Below are 11,442 nucleotides of genomic sequence, written 5' to 3'. Positions count from 1 at the left end.
GATTTTCCTTGACTATTAGCATCTCTCATCATTTCATTAAGCGGCACTGTATTTGTTTATAACTTCTTTGAAGACTAAAGATGGTTAGTAGTTATTAAATTGTTCTCCATTAAAGAAGGAACCCTGTCAAAAGCTAGCTAAACTCTTTTGTAGGATATATATTTAGACTGAGCTGAAAACTAAGTTTGTGCTAAAACACTTAGCCTAGCAGGTATTGGTTAGCGTAGCAACATTACAGGTACATACAGCCCATGATGCAACACTCTCTTAAAGTAACAGTAACCCACTTTTGGGACAAGGGCCAGTTGCACAGTGTCATGCAGATTTTTACTCGGTGTGTTCTCTGGACAAATGACTGAATATGTTCTGGATAATAAGAATTAGTGCCATTACAAAGACTGTTTATGACTGAACCTCCTCTACCATAAGTTACAATGAGACATAGTCCTTGGTGAGTAATGTCAGGGTGGACACTTAAAGGGATAGTTCACGCAAACTTAAAGGGATAGTTCACACAAAAATCTACTCGCCACTATTCCCATGGGGGGTTTTATATCTGTTGTTTTTTACATTTAAAGTATCAGTCAGCAGTTACTTAAATTGTATTGGATTTTTCTGCAATGCTTTTTACCCCTTAAACTGCAAAAGTGTTTTGTGGACTCAAACACTTCACCCACACCCCTAACGGCATAGTGGTAAGTAAATAATGAGTAAATGTTCTATTGTGGGTGAACTATCCCTTTAAATTCTCTGACAGATTGTTGGGTTCATCCTTATTTGCAGGGTACAGATTGAATACTTTAAATATGTTTGTAAATGTGGATATGTTTTTCTTTCTGAAAACAGAATGGATGCATGGTCTGTGCTACACTAATATACCAACAGTTGAACAGGACATCATGATATTCTGCCAATCCAGAGATGTCTAAGCTAATATTATGTTGTTAAATAAGCAACAACATAAAAGCTACAATATGTTGGCTTTGTATAAGTCAAGTTGACTTAATTAAGTTTAGATAAGAATACGTTTAGATTTGATGCATTCAAAGAAAACAGGTTAATGTTTGATGCTCGCTCTCTGATTTGGGTTGCAGCTGAGCTCCTCACTGTGATACATACTGTAAAGGCGATGTAGGCTCTTACAAATTCAGCTTGTTGTGTCTGTGGCTATTGGGTACTTGAAAACTTTGGTACAACAGTTGTTTGATTCGGTACTTGACAATGAGCTCCTGACTGCAGGCAATTTAATGACCGTCCTCCAAAAAGTGCAATTGTCCATTGTACCAAATGTCTACTGTGTTATATAACGAATAAGAAAAAGTTAAAAAAAATAATATTATCCACACAATATTCGAGATGTCTAAAACACCCGGATTAGCAAAGCTTTTCCCCTGAGTAGAGTCTTAATAAATCACAACCACGATCATCTGTATAAAAGCTTACTTTATGAAGCACAGACTAAATATTCAGTAAATATGTTCTTTACATAGTATGAGCATCCTGTCAAAAACAGTTCAGATATACAAACAAAACCAACAGAAGGATCCATTGCTGACATCAAAGTGCCGAAGTTGTCATTTTTTAAATAAACATAACAATCAATAACTGTTTTTGTCACAATCCTATATTACGGCACAGGCCTATCCTAGAACATTGGGAAACAATGGTTAGCACAACAGGCAAAGTGAATATTAGGGGAAGTCTCCCTGTAAGAAAGCGGTTTTATTCTATCGATACAGCTTTATAAAAACAGTACTTCCTTTTTCAAAACTTCGCTCTGCTTCAGCATTTTGGTCTGTACAAGGATCCAGTTCAACGATTCCAGTTGTGGTTCCAAGGTTTCCAGCCAAGTCTCAAAGGGATCTCAGATCCCATTGGTCGCTAATACTATGATATTCGAAGCAGCAGAAGCACAGCGTCCAGATACTGTGTGATTATTCTCACTGTGGATCCACAGCTCTGGTAATTGCTTCTGTGCCACGCTGAGGCTGAGCGAGGGGGGGGACTAAGCTCAATGGTCTACAGTTGTGTCATAAACAAAATATGTAGAAAGAGGTATGTGCATGTATGTGTGTGTGTGTGTGTGTGTGTGTGTGTGTTTGTGTATGGTGGAGGGGGTAAGGATCAATTAAGGTGCTCACAAACAGCCGAAGCCATCCCTCCCACCCCATCCCCAGCTCCTCTGAACATTTAACACGTTCTCCTTGGAAAAATGAGCTGGATGTCTGTTTTGCCTCCTCTTGGCTGCCAGATGCGGTCTTACTAAGAAAGCCTAACCAGTCTCTTCTTCTTAAAAAACATGTCTCTCCTTCTCCTCTTCGTCACCCATGTGGAGCTGTTTTGCTACTCTTCCTCTCTGCTTTACACAATGCTGACAGGTTTCTTGACTTTAGTACGCTAAGCCCAAGCAATCCTGCTGCTACACTCGCCAATCAGCCAATCACTGTCTAAGACAGACCGGGGCCTGTTTTCTCAAAAACATCTTCATCTGCAGGGAATGATGGCAGCAGGAGGAAAACACCGGTACCAGGAAATGTCCAATACAAGTCCAAACAAGCTATAATATGTCCATGTCACGTGTTGTAAATAAAGAAGTTGTCGTTTAGATTTTCTGTTTAAAGCAACACTAGGTAGTTTTAATACTTTATAATAAACAGCTTTGAATGACAGTACACAATCTTATAATAGGGAGGGTTAGGCTCAGATGACGACTGCCTTTGTGCTGAAGATGCTTTTGAAAGATCCAGGCCGGGTTTGACGACAGTCTCATTCAGAAGAATAAGACCATTGGACACTTTCTGACCGAACATGCTCAATATATTGTTGATTCAGACATGACCCTGCTATATTTACTTCTTCCTGTCGCCTACAGCTGCAACAGCTCATCTACTGTAATGAGCAAGCAGATGCCCACACACACAGAAGATGACCCACTCACACTGTATACCTCTCACCCACAGGTTCCTGCTCTGCACTTCACGTCAATCTTTAGAAACCTCACACACAGCATTATGTTGTTATGTATCAGCTGAGACAAGAAGAGACATTTGTGGGATAAATGACACAGTGCTTTCATTCATTCACATCATTTTTAGGTTTTTCAGAGGAGAATCATTGGATACGTGTCAGTATCTAGGGGCAACGGCAGACTTGTGTTCTTTCTGACGAGTGTGTGACAGCTAGTGCCGAGGTGCCCTTGGGTAAGGCACTCAACCTCCAGTTTCTCTGGTGAAGCAGCTCAGTTAAGACCATGGATACACGCGGCAGCTCCGTTATGTATAGGGATTTACTGTATGTAACAGTACGACTGTGGCAATGGAGTGTCCACTCTATTTGAACTCTCCCTGGGCTGAATAAAGGATAATTAAATAAATAAATAAATATGCTATACATGGCAGAGACTCGATCCTTCTGAGAAGTTCTCTTGAGCGTTTTTCGTAACTCCAGGAACAGATATGTTGTGTCTTCACACACGTGTAGGTCCATACATACGCCTGTGAGGGGCTGGGGTGTGTTTACATGGGTGGGAAAAAGGCCAAATGCTACAGTAGTACCATGTCCACCTTGTCCATGACAGTCTCTGTCTGATAAAGGACAGGCCAGAAAGCAGTCGGTCTCTTTCTTTGTTCTCTTTCTGGCCTTTAACTAAAACGTAATAAAATACTCAAACTTCTACTTATGACAAAAACAAAAAGAAAGTGTCAACAACGACAGCTGCATCGCTCGGAGTTTTAAAAATAATACTGATGAAGGTTTTGAGATCAAAGTTATGATCGATTTCATGTGCAATAATAAATGTTCAAAGAAGTGAGGTTTGACAGGGTCACTTGTTGGGGATTGGGGGGGTTGGGCTCTTTATCCTCTTCATCTATTGCTCAAAGACAGAAACCTTTCACCGGGGTTGATCAATTCTGGGAGGGGCAGTGACAGATGTTTCTCCTGTTCCTGCCCACTCTCTCTTATTGTAAGTAAAAGGGAGGAACACCAACAAAGAACCCAGTGAGGAGTTATTAAACTACTGTTGTTTGGCTGAGAGGGACGTTGTGTTTGCGGGCCATGGCGCATCCTGCTCCTCCTTCCCCTCAGCTCCTCTGTCCTGGGGTAGTGCATTCAGCGGCTCTTCCGTTCGTTCCGCTGTGAGCCTGGCTGATGGAGGGGGAGGACTGCGTCTTGCGGAGGTGGCCCTCGCGGCCGGCCAGGCCACCCTCCATGATCAGGCCCCCCATCACGCTCGCCTCGATCTTCTCAAGGTCGTCCGTCTCAGCACGAAGCTTGGCCTGCAGGAGGCCAATGTACGTCTCATACCGTGTCTTCTGCTCAGAGAGGGAGAGATGGAGCAGAGATAGATGTTTGATTTAATATGGAAAGCCCGAAAGAAAATTAATCAAACGTCAAAACACAGAGACCAGTGACTCTTTTGGGGTTTTGCTCAATTTTTGTGTAACTGAGACAGATACATAAAGCCCGGCAGCTTCAAACATTTAAATTGCTATAATAGTGGTAAAAAAATTAATAAACATATGAATACAATAGCACATATATGTGGAGAAAACATCAGACAATGTGCCTCTGTCCTGGTTCTTAGTCCCTTGGCTGCTTTCTGGATAGAAAATAAAAGCAATGAAAAGAGCATGTACCTCATACGTCAGGTAGTGCTCTTTGAGCCTGTGCTCCTCCCACTCCCGGCTTTTGGGGTCAACTGAGGGTGTGTTTTTCCGGTGCTCCTCCAGCTCCAGGCTCATCTGCTTCATCTTGTTCTCGTGACTCAACAGCTGCTCGTCCTGCACCAATCGAAACAGACGCAAAGACGAAAAAATGAAAACAGGGACCCCCAAAACATATGTATGCAGACACAAATAGAATATGTTAAATTGTCCAACTCCGTGCAGAGTTTTTTGTAAGTATTGTGCATGCTGCAACGATATACCAGGGTAATATACAATGAATAATAAACAATATATATAATCTATAAAATATATCACCTGTGGCTATTGATTGTAGTATTGACAACAGTATATTTTATATCTAGAGAGCAACTGCTTCTGTTCTGGTGTGTGTGTGTGTGTGTGTGTGTGTGTGTGTGTGTACCTGGTTGAGTCTGGTAGATGAAGAAGGCAGGATTGGTCGGCAGAATTTTTTCATGGAGCCGATTGCAGCAGGGAAGGCTGGGGCTGAGAACAGCGCCGCCACCAGGTTTATCCGGAAGATCCAGGACATCATCTCCTCCTCACTCCTGGATGGAGTAAGGGTGGAGAGAGAGAGAGAGAGAGAGGAGCATGAGAAGGTGATAAATGGTGAGTGAGGAAGTGAGATTAGAAAATGAAACTCTGCTTTCTCTTTAGTTGTACATTTTTTAGCAAAGCAACTGGAGGATTCAAATAGATGAAGACAACTAAAGCAATGTTCCAATTCACAGTGAGTAGTTTAAATGTAATCATATTATGGCTAACTGGAGAATTTGCCTCACTTTCTGTTTATCTATACAAACTGATATTTGCTATAAAGAAACACACATTTATTGCAATTTCTTTTGCAGGTTGTTTATTATAAAATACTGTTCATATTTACATTTGGATGGTACATTTCTTATTGTGTTCCTAAATTCAAAATTTAAACCTTATTGATAAAAAGCCATGGGTTTTATTCCTAAAATTGGAACTTGCAAGTTATTTTATGTGGAAATGATACACAAAGCCCTTTTTAGATTTGGTCTTTGAACCAAGCAAATACATTTTTATCACCAGAAAGACAAATGTATCCAGTTTACACCAGATAAATTCCTAAGTTTAAATAGTTTGTTATGTGATGGATTGAGCTACTCACGGGGCCTGCAGCAGATACACTCTCCAGTCTGACGTTTTTAGCTTCAGTACGTTGGCTCTCTTGCTGTAGTCGGTGGCACGAGTGGCTAACGAGTGATGGATTCGCACTGCGTTCTTCAGGTCCACCTCTGATATGTCAGCATCTGGTTTGTACTCATCCTAGCAGGACAAGAGAAGTTGTGGGTCAAAGGTGTTATGTTTCATTCATAACATCATGGCTGGCACATGACAGCATAAACAGGCCTGAGACCTCAAGAAGAGCAGCTTGACTTGGTGTGTATTTGAAGATTATAAATTAAAGCAAACACTGCTTTAAACACAAATCCATAGTAAAATATAGTGAAAACAGTGTTAAGCTTTTTCATTTATTTCTGGTTGAACGTTTCTCGAGAACATGTGGACGGTGAAGACTTCCTACCAGCAGGGGGAGACAAACACACACTATAGCAGCCATGCCTCATTTCCTCTCTTAACACTGTCTGGATCACACACACACACACACACATACACACACACACAAATAAGAGCAGCTAGAGGCCTCCACCACCGCAGTGACAGTGGTGGAGGAGGTGTGTTTCTATGGTAACGGAGCAGAGGACATACCTTCTGGAGATACAGGATCATCCCTTTCAGAACCGCGTAGAACTTCTTCCAGCCGCGGCGACCCCTCGGGGCTGGGGGGGAGGACAAGGTGATCAAAAAAACTCTTCTTTAAATAACTTTTGCATTACCTTTACTGAGCAGTTGAAAAGTCAACCTTGTGTGTGTGTGTGTGTGTGTGTGTGTGTGTTTCTATAGATGAACTCACTGCGTTTGCCATCCATGTCAGCGTGGCTCTTGCGGGTCAGCACTCCGTGTTTGTAGGTGACGGCGTTCAAGAAAATGGGGATTGCAATGAAAGGGTTATTGCCGTCCGTTACCCTGGTAACACGTTTGCAGCCGCCCTCGCACTGCTCCTCCACCAGCTCCGACAGGCTCTTCCTCAGCTCTTCCTTCTCGCTGCAGATTCACAAACACTCATCAGATAAACCTCATTAGCGCATATTCACAGGTGCTTACTACTGAAAACTTGCAAAGGCCAAAGACTTTTCCTGTTGATAAACAAAATGCTATACTCACACTGCCCACTCAAGCTTCTCATTCTTGATTGAGTTATATAAAACCTGTGTAGAGGAAGCCGTAATTAATTGTTAATTTGAATATGTAGAGACAAACAAAGGGTGAAGGTGACCGATTTTTGCTTCAGCCGTGTTCTCTCAGGAAGAGATCTGTACCTTTAATAAGTCTTTGGGAAAGTCTTTGCCGTTGTTGAGGCCGTCTAGGTTACTGATAAACTGTTGGCAGGACATCTTCTTCCCAATGTTCTGAAGTAAGGAGAAACCAACAGAAACAAACAATCAAAACAATCACTTATGGTAAATGGTCTGTATTTATAGAACACTTTTCTAGTCTACACTCAAAGCTCACATACAGCAGGCAGAGCTACCAGGGGCAATTTGGGGGTCAGTATCTTGCCCAAGGACAATTTGGCATGTTTATGAGACTGAGATTGAACCCCCAAATTCTGGTTTGTGGAGGCTTAGGACACTTCAACATAAAGATTCAACTTAATTTTTGCCTTGAACTTTTTGGGTGCACATGCAGCCAAATTGAAAAAAAATATGTTTGCTTGGCACAATATTCACAGACGACAAATTCCAGCACCTGATGATTTCAGCCCTTATATCTGCAGTGACCTGGATGCAGTTTTGCAAACATCCACTGAATGGCGCTCATATGCTGCCGGAGGTCTAATAGAAGTGTTGTTGGGTGAGGTTGGGCCTCAGTTTGAGCTTTGTAAGTATCAGATTTCCACACCTTTCTTTGTGTTTTAGCCTCTAATTATGATGCATCTAATTAAAATGCATCATTAAAGGGGCTGTATTACTGCATCTTTCTGCATGAAGCAGCTCTTTAACCTTAACAAACAACAGATGTGGAACTGAAACTGATTTGTTTCACCCCTAATAGAAAAACATTTATTTGGTTTGTGGCCTTATTATTCACATTTTCTTCTGATGAAGCCACGTTACAGCCCTTTTCTAGGAAAATTACAAAACACCCAAAATATTTCAGTTTATAACCACAAACATGTAACAGCTTTATTTTATCTGGATGAACTACTTTATACATATATTGCAGCTGATGGTTTTATCTTATATTTCCAAACTGTTGATTTTTCAAACTGCATCTGAATCTGGTCTTACGACCATGTTTCATTGTGGCTACTGCTCTATCAACATGTCTGCTGCTTTAGCACACACACTTCAGTGATAAGGTCAAGCAAGACAACTATGACTCGTCAACTGCTTGCGCCCCCTGCAGCCGATTTGTTGTTGGCTGCTTCATTACTGCACCGTGCTAAACCCAGAGATGAACAACTAGTCTACAATGAAGCACTTCGTCGACTAGTGGTTTTGATAGTTGACTACTTGAGTAATCTGTGAAACGCCAAAAACGCTATATCATGAAATTAATGTTTTTTATTAGTAGTAGTAGTATTATAATTATATAATAATTTATAATGTAGGTACCAATACTGCAATTAATTCTTACATCAGCAAACTCAGCAGCTGAACATTAAAAATATTTATATACCCAAATGTTTCTTTGTCACTGAACAACAATGATTAAAAATGAATGTAAGGGTATTCTTCATTTAAAGGTATGACTTAAATGGTGTTGGAGAAACAGAGATGTTAGGACTCTAGGTATACTTACCACCTGCAGGGGCAGATAGAGACCAGGGACCAGATTTGGTTAGCAGGGGGAAGGGTTTGAAAGGGAGGGAAGGGAAATTGAAAAGAGAGACAGGATATTAGTTAGAGGAGGGACATTCTCTAGAAGTACTACAGAGCGGGAGGGTCAAGGAAAAGCCAGAGAGCAGGACCAATGATACTGTGGAGTGTTGTGTTGCCCAGACCACAGTGCTCCAGTTTAAAACTGAACAGATGAGACTATTTGAGGAGAGAGGAGACAGAAACAGGTCAGAAAGTAGGCCGCAGAAGGGAGAGGGATAGAGAGTGACAGAGGAAAGGGTAGACAGAGAGAGAGGGAAAGGACATGGATGAGTGGAATGAAGTTGTGAATGGAGTAATGCCGACTCTTACAACGAACTGTCTTAATGTGTGGTTTTATGTGCAGATTAAAAAACAAGGAGACCTGCTGAATTAAAAAGATAAAGAAGTTGAGTACGTACATGTCCATGTAGGTCAGTGTTAAGCAGCATGAGAGCACAGGTTAATGTGTGGGCTCCATCTGCAGAGGAAAATGGTCGAGGTCCGTTAAATGTCATACTGCACACACGCACAAGTGCACGCACGTACACACAAACACACAAACGCGGAAATGCAATGCCACGCATTCCTTCATGATGAATGCAGAGACAAAGCACATCTGCAGAGCTGCATTGAACATCAGTGTTTTCCTTTAAATACATTCACATGTTTAAGACACACATGCTTGATTCAATATAAGGAAAAAAGTGGGATTGATTGTGAAAGGTGCTTACAATAAAAAAAGGTGTAATAATCAGAACTTGAGCATTAACGGAGCAAAGTTTTTGGAAATACATCAAAATTGTGCAACAAATTGTGACGGTATTGTAAAACTAAAAGGGTTTTATAAATATCCGGATCATATGAGTTGCAAACTTCAAAAAAGTTATGTAACTGGTGCAACCTTCACATTTATCTTGTTGGTCAAATTACATTAGAATATTCCAACTCATTACATTTATTAAATCTGTAATGAGGCTTTTCAGTCTTCAATTTGTAATATTACAACTATCTAAGGCCTCCAGGATCAAATGTCAAAGCTAAGTACATGTAAACACACATTACAACAGTTTATAATAATTTGAATGAATTTTTATCCTATTACTCCACTGATGCACATAAATACAGGTCCAGCATCTCACGCTAATGGCCGCACACAGCACTACTGCTGAATAGAAGTCCTTGTGGAAAAACAGGACATGAAGTTCATGTCATCACCCTTCATGCTAAAATAGTCAGAGTTGGGGCATTTTTATTATTTAAGGTTAATGCGTCATCATCATCACTGCTCTGACCTTCTGAGGAGGATGTGTGTGGGTTGCAGAGGCAGAAGCGTTTGGAGAAGTGGACCAGGACCCTCTCTCTCTCCTGGGTCTCTCCCATCAGTGGAAAGGCCTTCAAGAAGTTTCTGTCACATAATCAACAACAGAAGGTCAAATGTTTCCCAGATATGCATCTCATACATGACTTTATCAATGTAAATGAGCTCTGTTGAGAATTGATCTAACAGTTTTGTTAAAGACATTAAGAAATATTGTACTTAGGGAAAAATAGCAATAGTTGCTGTAGTTTACTGCTATAAGGTGATTGAATAATTTGTATTTTTGTCTCTGTGTGTAAGGTTTGATGTTTGTTATACATCACTATATCTTATGTTACACGTCATTCCATGCAAGTAATATATTTTGGGCTTTTAAATGTTCGGTTGGATAAAAAGAAGTGAACACATCCTCTTGGACAGGTTTGGTTTTTTATTTCCTAGACTGATCAATGAACGGATTCATCAACAATACATCTTAAATGGCACATACACTCCCAGCCGCAGTTTAACAATTAATTTGAAGAAATAAATGTAATGATTAAAAGAAGTTCTCAGAAAATTAAAGTTGTAAATTGTGCAAGAAGAACTCTACCTTGCTTTAGTGTGCGTTATTAAAAAGGTTTTTCAAAGTAGGCCTGTCACTACAACAATTTTTTTGGGACAAAATTATGTCCCAGAAACTATTGCAATAAATGTTATTGTTAAATGTTGTTGTCATTTTTCAACCATTTTCTACCACTGATTTGATAATATTATAGCATAATCATGCAAGTTCATCCTTTGAAAGAACAATTAACTAAATTATAAAGAATATTCAGTCTAACATTTGAATGAGAATTAAAAATATTAAAATATCCTGAATAAATTAAAAAATTAACCACACATAAACAAAACTGTAAATAAAATTGACTTCTTGGCTCTATGTGACCTTCTTAGTGAACAGGATAAGAGGATTATGATTTAGAAGAGCTTTGACTTGTGTTAGGTTGGTATTCAGGTCCTATTAACGTGTAATTACTGTTGGTGTTTATTATTTATATGGAGAGTGGAGCGAGGACACTCAGTCAGAGACTCTGACATGGCACAAACCAACCGCTGCGTCTGCTCTCATACCGAAGCAGTGGCACAATTCGTTTGGTATAATCTGTCTGTCGTGGAAACTCTGTATTCACAGTTTTTGTCACCACTGTTCGACATACCCCCCCCCCCCCCTCGTTCACCGCCTCTTCTCCCTCATCCCTGCGTCACTGTTCGTGTGTGAGTGAGAAGGGGCGGGGCCAGCCTTTGTGTGTGAGTGTAAACGTCACGGAGGAGATGAGATGAGGAAGCGACACTACTCGATAAAATATAGACACACCAGCTAAATGTTTGGCTCACCGTTGCGACAAAGGACACACACACACATAGCTGACCCTCTCACGATGTTTACCTCCCACCCACGCTTTTCTGTTCTGTCCCTCATTTCTTCAGAAACCTCACAGCT

The 11,442-nt window shown here is 40.6% G+C and overlaps 1 protein-coding gene across 2 annotated transcripts in view; it reads right to left on the bottom strand.

The window, feature by feature from the left end:
* Positions 1-1,425: 1,425 nt before the first annotated feature.
* Positions 1,426-11,442, bottom strand: part of psd2 (pleckstrin and Sec7 domain containing 2) — a 36,071-nt gene continuing 26,054 nt past the window's right edge. For both annotated transcript variants that reach the window (XM_062393526.1, XM_062393527.1), the window contains 10 exons: positions 9,934-10,046; positions 9,061-9,119; positions 7,097-7,186; positions 6,942-6,985; positions 6,631-6,821; positions 6,426-6,496; positions 5,824-5,981; positions 5,089-5,233; positions 4,638-4,781; positions 1,426-4,313 (listed from right to left, as the gene is read on the bottom strand). In XM_062393526.1, the coding sequence (XP_062249510.1) occupies positions 4,083-4,313; positions 4,638-4,781; positions 5,089-5,233; positions 5,824-5,981; positions 6,426-6,496; positions 6,631-6,821; positions 6,942-6,985; positions 7,097-7,186; positions 9,061-9,119; positions 9,934-10,046 (1,246 nt within the window). In that variant the 3' untranslated portion in view covers positions 1,426-4,082. The remainder of the gene's footprint in view (positions 4,314-4,637; positions 4,782-5,088; positions 5,234-5,823; positions 5,982-6,425; positions 6,497-6,630; positions 6,822-6,941; positions 6,986-7,096; positions 7,187-9,060; positions 9,120-9,933; positions 10,047-11,442) is intronic.

This window comes from Platichthys flesus, chromosome 8 (assembly GCF_949316205.1).
Source record: "Platichthys flesus chromosome 8, fPlaFle2.1, whole genome shotgun sequence".
In the NCBI taxonomy this organism is placed as follows: Eukaryota; Metazoa; Chordata; class Actinopteri; order Pleuronectiformes; family Pleuronectidae; genus Platichthys; species Platichthys flesus.
Note: the sequence above shows the minus strand (reverse complement) of the source record. Positions and strands in the feature narration are given on the sequence as shown.